At 35.0% G+C, this 17,769-nt stretch overlaps 1 protein-coding gene across 2 annotated transcripts in view; it reads left to right on the forward strand.

Moving 5' to 3' along the window:
- Positions 1 to 17,769, forward strand: part of LOC122796397 (calcium/calmodulin-dependent 3',5'-cyclic nucleotide phosphodiesterase 1C-like) — a 2,375,955-nt gene that overhangs the window by 1,481,851 nt on the left and 876,335 nt on the right. For both annotated transcript variants that reach the window (XM_044064848.1, XM_044064849.1), the window contains exon 6: positions 11,846 to 11,962. In XM_044064848.1, coding sequence (XP_043920783.1) covers positions 11,846 to 11,962 — 117 coding nt within the window. The remainder of the gene's footprint in view (positions 1 to 11,845; positions 11,963 to 17,769) is intronic.

Below are 17,769 nucleotides of genomic sequence, written 5' to 3' on the forward strand. Positions count from 1 at the left end.
TTGCAGAGAAAGCCAGCTGCACTGATGTCGAGGGGTTTAGCCCTGGCAATGACCCAGACCTCGATTTTTTCATGGAAAACAAGAATATATAGAACCTGTTAAGGGAAAGGAACTATGAGGCTTTGCCTGCTTATCACTGCTTGCTAGGCTTGGGAGTGCAATTATAATGGCAATATCCTGGAGTGAGACAAGTGACCCTCGTGGCTTTCATTCCTGGTCAAGATAGAAACCATGAATGGCATCTGGGCTAGGGGTGGGGATGGGCAAACCATGATGGTGTATTGTCACTTTCAAATGGGAGTGGGAATTCACCTAAAGAGAGGTTATTCCTTGTACCTCACAATTGCTTTCTGAATAATGCCTGCATATAGCGGTAGAGCCTCCTACCATTGTTTCATGCCATCCTATTTAACCATTAGTGACCACATCCCAGCATCACTCTTCTCTTGCACCCAGCAACAGAGGAGTTAATCATATGAGTTACACTGAATAACTTTTGCTGTTAGGATATCAGGGAAAGGCAGACTTAGAGGCAACGCCCACCCATAATAGTCAGCCCAACCCACATAACCTCCATGCAGCTGCCAAAACAAAGAAAGAAAAGAAAAGAAAAAAGTAAAATATAACTGCAGATACCTATACTTTGCATGTATGTCTAGAATATTACAGGTAGAGTATCATGGAGTATGGTTATGCCTCGATACAGAGAAATCTGTTAAGATGCCATAGTCAGAACAGTAGGAGGACATGCACAATATTGAACACTGTACCTTGTAAACCCATGTGCACACAAGTCAGTAGTAGTTTATTCATGCTAGTACTGTGATTGTGAAACTATAATAATATACCCATATACACCACCTGAAAAGTACAAGGAGCTGTATTGTCCCTTATCACATACTGTTATGACAGACTGTGTCATGATAGGAAAATGGAGTTCTATGAGTCTGGAACTTGGGAACGAGCCATCACAGTTATGGTTAATGAATCCCTTAATTCCCGCTGAGTACTTGTTGCATACTTGAAGAAAGGTTTGTATGATTACCCAATAGTAAACCTGCTACACTATGTACTAACAGCAGTGGCATGCATGTGATAATATAACTAATGTTCACAATGCATTATGCTTACCTATTCCTTCTTGCTGGTACATTGTTAAAAGGGGTGCACGTTTAACAACCTGCTGCTGTTGTACTGTGACAGTGTCCTTGATGTACTAGCAGTGTCTTTTGGCTTTTCCTGGTTAGGGGTCACCACAGCAGATCACAGATTGATTGGCAGTGGTATTTTTACACTGTTGAGTTGCCAGCCCGGGGCCCAACCTTCACAGAAGGCGCACGCACATATGCACCTACGTGCATGCCTTTAAAGCTGACTTAACTGCAGGGAGGACATGCAGATGTGATAAGGGACAATATACAGACTCCACACAGAAGGTGCTCCAGCCGAGAATGGAACCAAAGAATGTCTTGCTGTGAGGCGACAAGGCTAACCGCTGTACCACCACAGATGACAATGTCCTTGATGTACTGTTTATTGTTATTATAGAAGAACGGAAGTCCTCATCAGCTGTGTTACCTGGGTCCTTTTTTGCCTTTTATCTCAAGTTGCTTTGGCAGGCAGTTCAAAGTAAAGACGTTGCAATTTGCAGGTTCATATTAAACTTCTATATCTGAATGCACAGATGTGTTCAGCTGTTGTTTACATATTACGTGTGAAGCTTTCTCAGATACATGTATTATTTATGATCTATTAACATAACTGTATCGTAAGATCTATTCATAGTGTACATTGATGCTACTATACTGTCCACACACTTTACAAGCATAGAATTTTGACACTACAATTGAAATTACCATTGCATATTATCAAAATATAACTGTGATATCAATTAACAATCACATTGTTCATTAATAATTTAAAGCTTTTCATGTATGCTGCTTGGCATATGAAGTTCTGTGGTGTTATGTGGTTTATGTACTGTCACGTTAGTTGAACATAGTTCTGATAAGATGTACAAATGGCTGCTGTGGAAAATAAGACAGAACAGGTAAAATATAGTTGTGATCCTGTTATGCTTTGTAGAGTTTTATAGGTAATATGAAGGTATGGCATACTTCAGTTGTATAATACTTCACTGAGAATAAATAGTGCTGACTTACATAACTAATATTATAAAATAAGTATTATTATTATTATTATTATTATAGTTGTATGACAAAGACTTCTGGGTAATATGCCAATTAAGAGTGATAACATTCCTGTTTGCCAGTAGAAAATAGATTAGTATCTCCGAGTGTTACTGTTAGTTAGTGCATTTCCTTGAATTCTGGTCACATGTCATCAAGATGTCTTATTATAGTATTGCTTCCCTTTAACCACATCACAGCACCCAGCCAGTTCAGAGAATCATAGCTAGTATATATACCTCCAGGAGTCATGCCTTAGTGCCAGCTGCACAAATTCAACAACAGCACCATTAATGCATCAGCAAGATACTGTTACTATGCACCTTGTAATGCACATGAGAACATATCAAGCCAAAGACTCATTATTCGATTGACTAGAATTACAAGCAAATAAGCAGAGACAGCATATCTACAAAGAAGAAGAAAATGAAAAGCCTATAACCTGCCTACAGCTTGTTCAGTTTCTTAAATTTTACCAGCATTACAGATCCATTTATGATAGCAGAGATACTTGCTAGTACTGTCATCATATGTTCACTGTAAAATTGTGTGCACAGTGGTAACATTACTATATGCATGAACCACTATCAGCTCTGTGTTATACATTGCATTACACTGTTCAGCACCTTATACACATGAAGTCATAGTGTTCAGACTACCACATGTTTGCCAAATGTATGTATATCTAGTTATGACTGTGTTATATTGTTCTCTGTTTGCAATATTCAAGTCATACCTAAGAAACCCCAGACAGTAAATACACATATGACTATAGTGCTCCTGCCACATGTTTGTTGAAGACTTACATGTAAGACGCTACCTGTATATCATGAAATTATTTAATATCTGTGAATCTTCCTTTGTAAATCACTCTATGTAAATGGCAATACTTCTTGTGGGCAAATTCTGGTGGACGCTTATGCGTATTTTCTACACATGTATGTTGTACTTAGAAATGTTGCATTCTTAGCATAGATATATGTTGTCCACAACTTCCCATGACAGTATATGGCATACCTTCTCCATCTATAAATAGTTGCATATCTCAGTGGATCTTGCATAGAAATGAATCACTGTAATTTTATTTAGTTTAGGCTCTCATTCTGTATTGGTGTGTGTGTGTGTGTGTGTGTGTGTGTGTGTGTGTGTGTGTGTGTGTGTGTGTGTGTGTGTGTGTGTGTGTGTGCATGTGTGTGTGTATGTATATATATATATATATATATATATATATATATATATATATATATACGTATATATATGCACACACACATACATGTATATGTATGTATAAACATATATTTATTTATTATTATTTTTTTTTTACTTATTGACATTTGTTGACTGGGAAAGTCCGACTGGGACAGGAGCCCATATTCAGTAAAGGCCCAGGGAGGAAAGCTCTACAAACACATTATGATTGTACAGTATTTTACAAGAATTTACAAAAGGAATTACAGTACAATATAACAGAATGAGAAACAGACAAATTGTGGGAAGCTACGACATCAGAGAGAAAAACAGAGTAATTTACTGTATATACATATATATATATATATATATATATATATATATATATATATATATCTATATAGGAATACATGCATTTGGTCGGCCGGTGGATGGCCGACCGGAAAATGTTCGATGGCAGTATGACGAACCGCAATACATCCCCTCCTTTTGACCCATGGTAGCGCTTGTTTAGGTGGTAGAGCAGTCGTAAATGTTGAATTCAGAATTTCTTACGACATTCTGACCTTTCGACACCTGGAGAGTCGATATTTAGGTTCGGGGAAACTGAGATTCGACTATCGGTCGCTCGGTCATATGCATGTATTTTATATATATATATCTATATATATATATATATATATATGTGTGTGTGTGTGTGTGTGTGTGTGTGTGTGTACACACACACACACACACACACACACACTCACACATACATACACGCACTGTTTTTTTTGTAAATATTGAAATAGGTTGAATGTTAAGAAAGGAGAATATCACTAGAGGGGTAGTGTTAGTTTGAAAGAATTAATAAAGGGTAAGAAAAATCACTAGTGGGGTAGTTTTAAAGGGGTGAGGGGTTAGAATGATAGTTAAGGTTAGTGAGATTTAAAGTAAGAACTAAGTTGATTAAAATAACTTATAGATCAAAAAGAGTTTCCTAGTGATTTTGATGGGTAAAGACTGGGGTAAGCTAGAGGAAGGCTCAAGGAGACTAGGATGTTTATCTATTTGGACAGATGCAGGGGCAGATTTTTAGTATTTAGTAGGTAGTTCTTTAGGGTAAGTTTAAATTTGTTGAAGCTGCTAATGGTGTTTATGCTGGTTGGAAGTGAGTTCCATAGTTTAGCGACAGTGTATGAGTCAAGGCAGTGTCCGGCTCTTTTGTTTGGTACATGAACAATTATGAGTCATTTATTTTCAGAGTGAAGAGTTCTGGTGGGGCTATAGGGTATTAAAATGTTCTTCAGGGCAGGGTGGTTGTTTGGATTGTAGACATTTTCCTGTCCTATGGACAGTTGAATGAGGTTAAGATGATGTGGTAATTGCAACTAGTTTCATTATTTTAAAGCTTAGTAGCGATGTGAGCGATATGAGCCACCTGTGGCAAATTTGGCAATTTTATGGTAGCAGGATTGGAACTTATTTTGTAGAGATGAGTGCAGGTTAGTAAAAATGAAGGCACCATATAATAGGGAGGGGAGAAAGTAAGTGTTGGTGACAGCTTTTTGGTGGTGCTGTCCATAAAATGTTTACGTCTGTATAGGGCTCCTAATTTGCAGTGTTTTTTTTAATGGCATTACCAATATGGAGTTCAAATGTAAGTTTATTTTCAGTGGTAATACCTAATAGTTTAGTATGGGATATGATTTCATTTCTGTGTTGCTTTGGGAGAAAATATGAAAGTTGGGAGAAAATATGAAAGATGGAGTCAGGTCAGAGGGGTTTTGCTGCGAAGAGTAGAAGCTTTGTTTTTTTGGCATTAAGGAGTAGTTGTGATTCGGTTAACCAGGCTTTGACTGTGGTGAAGGTATCTTGGGGATTTTTTTGGAGGTGTTGTAGGTTATTTAAGGAGGAGATGATGGTAGTATCATCTACATACTGGATAATAGAGCTAAGAGGAGAAGCAGTGTGAAGGTTGTTGGTAAATATGTTAAAGAGTAAAGGTCCAGGTACGTACCCTTGTGGTACTCCATTTCCATTGATTTGGTATTCTGATAGGGTATTTTGCAATTTTACACATTGTTGCCTGTTAGTGAGGTAGCTATTAAATCATTGGTGGATGGGTGGGGCGCAGCTGATATTAGAAAAGTGCTGTAGAAGTGTTTTGTGTGATACTGTATTGAAAGCCTTCGACAGGTCTAGTATTAGTACCAAGGTAATATTACCTGAGTCTATGGATCTCTGTACGTATCCATGAAGGAGATAAGTGCAGTGCTTGTGCTGTGTGAGTGGCTAAAGCCATGTTGGGCGCAGGTGAGTAAGTTGTATGTGACATGGTGAAGTAATTGTTTATGGATGCACTTTTCGAGGAGCTTGGATAGTGGGGAGAAGATAGAAATTGGAGTTACCACCGTTGTGAAGTGGGGTGATGATAGATTTTTTCCAGAGGTTGGGGACATAGGATTCTGTAACTGAGTGGTTGATCAGAATGCTAACAGGGTATGCTGTAGCCTCAGAAGCAAGTTTGAAGTATTCTGGTGGGAGGTTATCAGAGGAGAGAGAGCATGGTTTTAATTTCTGAGGAGCCTGAATTTCTGTGCTTGGCACTGGTTGTAGTGAGAAGAGGCCAGATGGTGTAATATTGCTTTGGTGAAGGGGGAGAAGAATTGTCTATTGAGATGGGTGATCCTTCTGTGTGAGGACTGCTTTTGTGGGAGTAGGGGAAGAGGGGGAAAGAAATATATATGCATACAGATTATAAGTCTCTTTGTACAAACAATATATCTGTGTGTGTATGGGATTCTCCCTGTAGAATTGTAATGGAAGCAAGCCAGCCTGCACTGCATTAATGCATTATCCATAAATCTGTATTGTCGATGTTATAATTCACATGCATAGTCCGTATTAGCTATGTTTGTTACACTGCCCCTTTAAATATTCCAAAACATTACACTGCCCCTTTAATTTCACTGAACAATTAGAGCAGCTTGGTGTAAAACTTGAGTCCTACCATAGATTACATTGCAATCTGTACATTGTGCTCAGCTTAGTATGTGGCAAAATAAATATAAAATCTAAGGAATGTATTGGTGATCATCTTTCTGATGTTAGAAGAAAGGTCAACACAAATGCCTTTTATAAACATGTAGAAGTAAGTGGTGAAACTCATGCATTTAGTATGGCAATTTTTAGTGAAAACATATGAGGAAATTATATGAGTGTCTCACCAAATACTAAGTGCTCATAAGAGTGAAGTAAAAAAGAATGATCAAAACATCCCACACAGAGGAGTCTTCACCCCTCATGCCTCCATGCTAATTATATGTACCAACTCCGAAATCCCACAACAGCAGGTAAGGGCAAATTCCCTGACTATACTGCACCGTGATCTCAAGCAAAAGGCTGTTAGCTAAAACTTCATTTAGAAGAATATTCACTTTTCTGAGTGCTCACTCTTATTTATGACATAAAGCATTTGCTCATATGAGTGTTCGCTATATTTACCTGCAACCATATACAATATAAAACAGAAAATTTTAAACATACATTAATCTGTTGAGAGTTGATATGCCCTCAGACATATGAAGGGCGGTTTAAGCATAAATCCATTATTAGAATCATACGTATTAAGGAAATAGAATTTAATAATCAGATCGTTTGATGAAGTCAAGTAATCATATTTGTCAGTATTTATATGTGAATTTAAAACTTTGCGTCTTTTCAAAAACCTGAATACGCACATATTGTAAAAGCTTGTTTTTACTGTTTTATTGTTTACTCAAAATACACAAAGGCTGCAGGTCACAGTGAATAAAATCTGCAAGTGTGCCCCCCTTGCAGACTGTAGATATCACCTCTGTCAACTTTTACACAGGATCAAATGGCTTCCAGTCACGGAGAGGTCAAATTTTCTCCTAGATGTTCGTCTACACAAAAGAGTAAAGTTGACTTTTGCACACCTTTGAGAAGCAAACATCCCATCAGAAACCAGATGGACTCCTAAGAAATGTCCAGTAGGAGTCTATCACTTTATGCATACCTCTTTATTTAACAGCTATTGGAGAGCATAGCGTCTCCTGACTGTGCCCATTGTTATGGAATAGACTTTCATCCAAATTAAAGGGCCTTGAATATCTACCTGAATTCACAAAGGCCCTGTCAGAACAGTTGTGCAAGGAAGCAGCCTGCAAAGGCTTTAAGGATAATGGTTATCCTCACCACTTGCTATCTCCCAGCATAATCATAGTTGCAGTAAGCCAGTCAATCCCTGTATGTCACCCTATGTTGTACATCTTGTACACCCTGTCTATAATGCAAATACTTTGTTACTGTGTTCTCTTTTCTGTATGCTCTTTATGTATGACTCTGTGATTCTCTGTAAAGCATCATTTTGTTATTATTTTTTTTCTTTTTTTTTATTGTTGTAAAATGTGTATGTTTATGAATACATCTCTTGCTTACCTCTGTTCTTGAGGTAATGGTTGAAAAGGATCTCCAGACCAGAACACCTTCCTGGTTACCAAAGATTAAAGTAAAATTATAAGCTACCGACAGGTCAGAATCATCACTGCTTTATGGGGAATTAATAAGCCGTAGCAGCAGTTATAATGGGCTACAAATACAGCATGCTGTGCTTCCAACCCTTACACATAAAATATGAATGACGCTGAGCGTTACTACAGCAGGTACTTCCGTAAAACACTTTTGTGCATGCAATACCTACTAATTGTTACAATTCTACACATAAAATATGAATGACATTGAGCGTTACTACAGCAGGTACTTCCATAAAACACTTTTGTGCATGCAATATCTACTAATTGTTGCAATTCGACTTTTTTCTGTTTGTATGTAATGGTGATGGAGTAGCAAAGCTTATGATGTCAAAATGAAACAGATAAGGTAAAACTTAAGGAAAGCATACCTCTCAACTCTCCCTGGTATTGAATAACTCCCTTGATTTTTTTCTCATATTTTTGTCGTAGCCCTCCAAAAACGATTGATTTTTGGGTAACTCACTAAGAATTAAATTTGGTCAGTAATAATAGATACTGGAGTTTCATACTTGTACTTGTTCCAAAAACGCAGACTGATGCAAAGAAGGCAGTTGTATTAACTTTTCATGTGAACTGAGTAATATTTAAAACCTGCCTCTGATTTGGGGAATTGCCCCACCATTTTTCTAGACCTGCTCTGATTCTTGAGCAAAGGCGTTATGAACTGTTTGGAAAAGTTTAAAGAATTATTAAGGGATAACTTGTGGCATGAGGTGAGAAGTAACAAATCATATGTAAAAAGGACAAGTTTAGTACATTTCATCTGGAAAAGGACATCCCTGGGACTGAATAGAAGCCAGAAAGTGGCTAAACCCTTGAGAAATGGACAGGAAATGGACTCGTGATGGAAAAAAGTGGAGGACAATAAAATGCTAGATTACACTGCTTGACGAATTAACTACATATATTTGTAAAGCTATAATGTTAACATCTTTGCAATCACTATCAAAAGCAGAACTAAATAATTAAAAAATTGAATAACATCATGCAATAAAATTATTACAAAGGTCAGGAATACTGTTTTAAGTAACTCTGGTACAGAGCACTTATAGTAATTTCCCATGAAAAAAGGTGTTAATCTGCTCTAGAATTTGTAGAATATTTTCAAAGTATATAGTTTTCAACTGTTCTCAGTAGCCTGCCTTCCCTCAGGTCTTTCGATTATGTGTGTTAGGTTAGAGGTATATATCACTTAACTGCATTATAACCAGAGACAGCAATGCAGTTTTAAAACTCTGTTTGAGCTTCTGAAGATATTTAAGTAAGGACAAAGTGCCATCATTTGTTGAAATGTTACATGTACTTCGATACATTTGTATGACCTTCTGCCTGTAAATATCCAGTCAAGCAGTGTTATTTTATTTACCTCACACTTACTTTAAATATCTTGACTTAGAGAATAATCTGCCAAGCAGTCATTTTGTTTTATCAACAAAGTCTACCAAGACCATAGGCAAATGATTAAGTCCTGCTGCAGAAATTTAGCGGTATTGTTGCCTGCTCCCATATTTCTGTATTTTATATAGAGTTCAATTTATACAGAATTAGGTGCACTGTGTCCTGTATATTTTCACACAATAAAAGAATGACATGCAAAAACACACAACACGGAAGTAAGAACCAACACTCCCTAGCATTTTAGCTGACAAAAATCTTTACTAAATGAATAACAATCTTAAGATATTTGTATACACTCAGTTACTTAATTAAATCACACCCTTACATTAATCATGTTACTAAGTAAATACAACTATTACTATTACTAAGTTATTAGATTAATCATCAAAGAGCTAAAGAGAAGAGTGAAGCATGTGAAAAGAAAGAGAGAACAATAAAATAGAATATAAAGAAACTAAATAATAAACTAATGCAAAACTAAAGCAGTAATAAATTCACACCATAACACCAGACCAATTCACCTCATTTAAACCCACAGGGGACAAAGTATTAAATTTCAAAATGCACTTTGTTTCTAATTTGTTAAGTGTGAAACATTTATCACCACCCCATGGCAAATTGACTGTAGCTAAGACCACAAATCTTAATGTGCTGATACCTCTCTGATGAACACCTTTTATATGTTGAGCTACACTGCCTTGAAGGAAAAACATTTTTCAAATTTCTAATGTGGTCCTGAATGTGGAACTTCACTTTCCTTCTCAACATATATAAAAGATATTCATCATGGAAATAACAGTACATTAATTCAGATTTGTGGTTTTAGGTACAGTCATTTTGCTAATGGGCAGGGATAAATCTTCCATGCTTAAATTTAAATCAAAGTGTATTTTGATATTTCATACTAAACTTTTGTAGCTTGGTTATGGAAACATTGCCTTTTCAAATAAAATCTGGCTTTCTTTACTAAATTTCCACTTTGACTTGACTTACAGTAACAAAATCCCAGGTGCTTCATTCCCTAGGAATATCATACATGATTGCATCAAAGAAGAATAATCCATTTATCTGCTCCATCTTACTGACTAATATATGCTCTACAGTAGTAAAGAATGCAGCTACAAGAGGTTTTTTTTTTGTAATGTTTGGATAGGCTCCCTTCCTTTCACTTGTTTCATTTTTATTTTATATATTCATGTCTGCCTTGTTTGCTTAATTATTTTTCCTCACATATAGATAACGTTTGATATGATTTGCCAAAAATGCAGTTATCTATTGCCCTTGTGTATGCTATGGCTGTGAGATCAGTGAGTATATACCCTTTTATGCTGTTCTGGTGCCCGACCCGCAGTATCTTCTAGGTTTCTTTCTTTTTTTTTTTGATTTAATTAAAAGCTGCAATATGGCCAACATTTATCTATGCTTTATTTTTCATTATTAAGTCAACCAAGACATTGAATGGTATTTTGTCGAGCTTACAACAGGTGTCTGTCCTATTCTATTTCGCTTCAATATGTATGGGGCATTACGGCCCTTTTACTGTTTTTTTTTTTTTTTTTCTCTTGCTCTTAGCCTGAAAACTAAAAGTAAAATAGGAAGATCCTGAAATGGAAAAACAAGGATGTTGTTATTACCTGTTGTACTGTACACAGAGGCGGCACACCTGTCTTATGGAGAAAGCTGCAAGTGGAATATTACCATAACTGGAAGCAAGTCAAAATGTTCTAGTGTATTGTTTTCATTTTGCTGGTTTTGATTGCACTTGGTTTCAGTTATTTTTCTTTATTTGCATACCATAATTGCCTTATTCTTATAAAACAGTCATACAAGTTAACTAGAGGGACCTGCAGTAGTTTAACCAGAGTGAGGCCTGATGTAGATTTTGTTACACACGATCATATTAATTTTCAAATTATGAAAGGTTTTACTTGATGTTGAAATATTTAATGAGACCATTTCTCAGTTCAGGTTGGAGCATTGCTGTGCACGTTGGCCTTTTTTTTTTCTGACACAAACAGATCCTTTCAGCTATAACATGGACATGGCTGTTGCCAGCCTATAATGATGACTTTGTTAGTGTTATCTTAGAATATAAGGCCCAGGACTGTCCATAACCAATGTCATTTCTACAGGTGATACAAGTGTTTCATATGTTGCTCCATAAATCCCTTTTATAGACATAGTTATGGTTCAGAAAATATTCTTTTTTACATTTTAAAAAACTTTGCATTTTGTGTGCTGTTTTCAATGACTACAAAATATTGCACATCTAACACTAGTTCCACTGTTCTTAACATGCAAATGATGAAAATAAATACTAGCTATCTTGAGCCAAAATGTGAAACTCCTATTTAAAATTCAGCTACGGTCATTAGATCATTGTCTGCTCTATCAGGTATAGCTGTTTTTATCCTCCGTATTACTTAGCAGATGGTATACTTCCAAAGAAATGAAATTTTCTGTGTTTCATATTTTTTATCAATTGTTATGAAAGTAGAATAAATTTAATATGCTTTAATTTTGTTTTCACAGAACATTGACAAATGGTCCTTTGATGTATTTGCACTAAATGAGTCAAGCGGAGACCATGCACTGAAATTCATTTTCTATGAACTTCTAACTCGATATGATTTGATCAACCGGTTCAAGGTCAGAGCACAGTATTGTGTTTTTCCAGAACTGTAATGCATCAGCACTAAAAATGTATATTTTTTTGTTTTGTTTTGCTTTCTATATTTCCTGTTTGCTGTGTAATCTGAAGGATAACTAATGATTTGTATTTAACTGTATACTGAAACCTCATTTGAGCTATATAGCTAAGCTGACCTCAAAAGTGGTCTTCTATCAAACAAGTGGTCTTTTCTTAGAATATGTATTCACCATCTCTTTAAAGAAATACTAGTGACTTAAGAGTCTCTAATAATTGTTGAATATATTTATCATTATATACAACATGTCTGAACTGAAGTAAGCAGGAATTAAGTAAAACAGTTGGTTACGTGCATGTATGTCCTTTTACTGACAATTGTTGCATTAAACATTATATTATGACATCCTTCAAAAAGACTGCACACTTTTAAAGTAACTACAGAGAGAACTGTGTGTGTGTGTGTGTGTGTGTGTGTGTGTGTGTGTGTGTGTGTGTGTGTGTGTGTGTGTGTGAGGGGCATGGGGGAATCAAACCTTGTAAAATAACCCCTGCACTAACTGTCAGACCAGTGCTATTACATAAGACATAAGCTCAAATCATTCAATAACTGGTGTACAGCATGGTTTTGCAATTATTATTGCAAACCTAAAGTTGCAATTTTAGAGGCCTAGAGACATCAGTAGGTTGATCCTAGAGAAATGCCCAGAAGTGTTAATAATATGTTCAGTTCATTCACATTATTCATGATTTTTGGGGGGGAGGATGGCTGACTTCTTTAACTGAGTGACTTACCAATTACAAATAAGCAGTGTATGAAAGGGCTTTGTGAAAGTAACAAAATGATTCTAAGACTGCTAATCTAGGACTTCCTGCATCTAAGAAGCAATGATCATATACATAAAAATGCAATGCAAGTGTCCATGTATCATACACTATACTGAAGATATATAAGAACATATTAGATTAATATATATGACAAGAATGCAATAAAACAGTTCATATAAACAAAAACAAACGCAAATTCAATTTTAGGTATCACGTATTTTCTTTAAATAGGTAAAAACTGTAAACAAGCTATAACTGTACACACTATGTACAATCTATAGCAAGACTACACAAATTCAAATAAGAAAGGAGTCTTGTTGATTTTTTCCTTCCAGAATTACAATCCATTTAATTTGCTACATAATTAATACCTTGCTTTAATTAATACTTCAAAAACCTTTGACCAAAGTTTGAAATAATATTTTTTTAAGAGAATTTAATTTGATTGGGCTCTTTCCTTATCACAAACAAATTATAAAAATTCCAAAAATGAATAACAGAGAGAAGATCACATCTATCTTTTAGTATTTGCTTCATATCTATCACCAAGATAATCCAAAGTAAGTGATATTGATTTTTCTAACACATGTTGTAATAAAACTATTATACATCTCCAAATTTCTAGACACCTGGAAATTATTTGTCCAAATAATATGGGTAAAATTCTTAATATTTATTCAGAAATCATGAATCATTGAGCAGTCAAAAAGTATGAGTTTCCAGACAGATTTTTCAGTTAGATTATCCAAATACACATAAAAAAAGTGCAAAAAACTAATAGATACACGAACAAAACAGAACTAAACCAGCATATTTTTAATTTGCAATGATCTGGTACCTCAGCAATTCGCCTTCATGGATCACAATTCATTTCAAAAAATGAAACAATATATATACAACAGTACAGCTATTATTCAATTAATTTATCAATTAAATAGCAATTCATTATTTAAAGTGACCACAGTAATTTCCAATAAATATACAAAATTAACTTACATAACTGAAATAAATGAATGAATCTAACTATATAAAATCCATGTTTTAATTATTTTTATATTAATATTTTATTACTACATAGCTAATTCCTGATTCATACCAAAAGGCTTTAAAGTTTTAAATTTTAAAATTATCCTGGTTTCTAATTCCAGTAATTTAGCTACAATATTGCCCCCTCTGGGAAGAAAAGGCTTTCCAAGAACACAAAATTTTAAACCATTGGGAGAACAATTATATTTTTCATGGAAATGTTTGGCAACAGGACTGGTCACATTATTATGTTTAATATCTTTTAAATGTTCCAAAATATGAATCCTGACCATACGTTTAATTTGTCCTATATACCAAACCTCATTACATGAACAGACCAAAATATAGACCACCCCCGTAGACCTACAATTAAAACGAAGTTCCGTTTTGTTCGTGTATCTATTAGTTTTCAGTTAGATTACCTCTCCAACACTGATAATGATTAGATTTTACAATTCTATTCAGTTTAGTAGGAATATAAAAAAAAAGCTCTATGTAGTACTTTCCAAGATTTTTTTTTTTTCAAAATGGAGAGCTATTTGTGTGTGCCACTGAAAGAAGATTAAAATATCTTTCCTTTTTAGAAGAGGTATTTAATTAAAATAAACTTCCACATTTTTTCTTTCATTTTGATTTGTACTCCAAATTAGTGTTATACATATTTGACACTACTGATTTACTAATTTTATTACTGAATAAAAATTTGCCCACATGATCTAGTTATTTTTGCATTTTAATTATTTGTGGATGTGCAATATTATCTAATTTATCTTGTGCAAATGATCTATTTCCATGAATAAATAAAACCAAAAAGAAAACTTTGTTTGCCACGACTTCAAGAATTTAAAAGTAAAAAACTCCATAAGTAAAACACAAAATACAAAATTCTATAAATAAAATACAGAGGTAAGTACTTTCATGGTTAGTTTACTGCTTCATCAGACCTAACTCAAAAACGCAAAGCAGTCATCATCTTAAATATCAGCCTAAGATTCCCCAAACAATCAACAATGCATTGCCTGACCAGTGACTGAATAAAATCAGTTTATTCATAAAAACTCTGTACATCAGTGTAACAGTAGGTGTGGTTCCTTGATTCAACTAAACTATTAAGTATTACAAGTCAGCCAATCAGACTTGTAGCAGCGCACTGAATTAAAAACATTCATATAAGAAACATATAAGCAGAGAGATTAAAATAAGTTAAGTAACTTAAAAATACAATGCAATAACTTATTTTTATCAAAATCTATTGTAAACAGATGTCTCTGTGCATCTTTTAAATATTTGATTGCTGGAGAATTGGTCATAGGAGCAATATATCTGAAAGGCGGTGAATGTTGCTGAAAAACATCACATAAGCCTAGTGTGTTGTAAAAAGTCTAAACCATGTGAGAGTATGAAGACAAAGCAGCCAATATAAATAAACACTGATGTATAGTATAGCAAACAAACACTCAGAAAGCAATTTCTTGCAGACGAAAACTGCTCTGATACTAAAGGACTAGTTTGTACAGTTTCCAGGTTATGAAAAGTTCTTTGTGAGCCTTCTGAGAAAAATATAATTCTGTGGTTGTAAATGCACTTACTATTATCACTATAAAACATTGTTTGCACTGTTTTAAAAGCATTCACTGCTGATAAAATATTTACATGTGATTGTCTTATGCATTTAACCTGATTTTTCATAAAATGCTCTGGAATGTAAGGATGTTTAGATGATACAAGACTTGTGACACTCCATAGCTATGAAATGCTAATGAGCTAGAGAGAGTCATAGGGCTGATCTAGATTGCAAATATATTTTTTAACCTAATGGTGTTTTTTTCATATACTTTATTTTTCATCTTATCTATATATTTTGTTAATCAATGTGTTACACTAAATCTTAACTAAAACGCTTTAATGTTTTACTATAAATATTTATGGCAAACAGCTAATTGAAATTGTTCATGGTATTATAGAAGATCTGGTGAAATAATATAATGAAATAAAACTGCTGGTGTCTTAAAGAAAGAAAGTTTTGCAAGAGCTGCCAGAATCTAAGGCAATACTATTGCCATGTTTTAAGAGGTGTCCAGTAATTGAAAGCTTGGGGAACCCAAACTGTCTCGCATATGGCAGAAATGTACTTCATAAACAGGAGTAGGGGCAGTGGAGTAGTGCTTCTAGTCCCTCCTGGGAAAAAATGTGTGCACTAGCTATTTTATTTTTTTAGACAGAATAATTAAGAAGCAGGCAAAAAAAGCACTATTGATAGAATGATATAAGTAACTGACCACATTGTGTAAGTTAAAGGAAATCTCTTATGGTGGTCTGTGAAAAGATGAAATAAGAGCCTCGTGTACTTTATACTTAGCCCCCAGAGTTTGGAAACAGTCTGATAGGGGTGTAGGTTTTGAGCATGTGCTAACAAGGCAGCTCAGTATGTGTCCAATGTTTCTGAAACTGAAGCTTCAGCTCCAGCAAATGGACCTGTAGATGACACATCTTAAAATAAAAACAGCTGACAGAACATAACAGCTGGAGGTTAAAAGCAGTGAGAACAGACAGAGGTCAAAGTGGCAGACAGAAGCAGCAATAACTTCATCAGAAGAAAGAAAGTGAAAGTTTGAACAGGCTATGGCAGCAGCAGAGAAAGGGCATGCCAAGAAAATGAAAAGCAGTGACAATATGAAAAGGAAGTGCTCAATCATCATCAATACTTGGGGATATCAGGGAAGAAATCCTAGTCATGGATGTTTAGTGGAGTAATAAAATTGCTTTCTGAGTGAAAGAAGGGCATGATATGGATTTTTTAAATCTGGGCATTTGAATGTGTATGTGCGTGTGTGTGTGTGTGTGTGTGTGTGTGTGTGTGTGTGTGTGTGTGTGTGTGTGTGTGTGTGTGTGTGTGTGTGTTTAATCAGCACGAAAATGTCCAAGACTAGTAAGTAATGCTTTCAGCTTTTTAGCTAATGAGTAAATCAGTTTGCTTTACCTGTCCTGCAGTCAGGAAATGTTATCAGTAAAATGAATGTCACTGATTGTAAGGATGAGGGAGAAGTTAAACCTGTCTTATGTCAGTCGTTTGTATTCAGCACAGAAGTATACAGATGCAAATTTAAGGATCCTAGAAAAAAGGACGAGAACAATGTCAGTGACTCCATGGCATAACTGGAGCCCTACTTTAGTGGCCGGACAAGAGGAGTCATTTGCTACTTTTGACATTTAGAAAACTTTCTGATAGGAAACAAGCAATCAGCAATTTGCCTGAAGACATATGATTCTAGGTGACAGTCCTGGTAAGAAGTTAGTAGTAAGTGTGGTCTGTATTTACTTGGCAGGGCTTAGTTCCACAAATAAGGGTATACATTAATTCCCCCCATGAACTGGGGGGATCTAAGACACCACAGCAAGTTCTCTTTTCTATAGTTATCAAATGAAAACTACACTTCCTAACTCATTGCCTTTGATCTGGGTCATCTTTTTATGCATTATGAAAAAGCAACACAATTATCAAAACAAAAAGTTTGCAAATTTTAATAAAGCATCTGCAGTCATTTAATCATTTAATCTTGAATCCAAGCCAACTTTTACAATATTTCAGTAAAATGTGAATACCTCTATAAGACTTTTGTCCAAAAATTTGCTAGCAAAATTACTTGAATATCTGTATCCACCAGATTTGCTGGCTTATTCCCCAGGAAAAGCAAGCAAGAGTGGGTCATTTCATACTAACTATGATTTATGCATCTGCAAAACATTTCAGTGCACTGATTTCTTTATTATTTCATTTATGTAGCTTGTACACTGCACATTTAAGGAAAAAATTATGTACAGTTATTTTTCAAATTGTCCTGCTCGAATCAAATTTATCAATCAAATGAGTCATTAACTAGTAAGATCTAAATGAAGAGAATTTCCTTTACATCTTTACATTGTTACTAGCATATTTTATTTTCTGCTTTTGCAC

The sequence above is a fragment of the Protopterus annectens genome, chromosome 3.part0 (genome assembly GCF_019279795.1).
Source record: "Protopterus annectens isolate FY-2018-M chromosome 3.part0, PAN1.0, whole genome shotgun sequence".
Taxonomy (NCBI): domain Eukaryota; kingdom Metazoa; phylum Chordata; order Ceratodontiformes; family Protopteridae; genus Protopterus; species Protopterus annectens.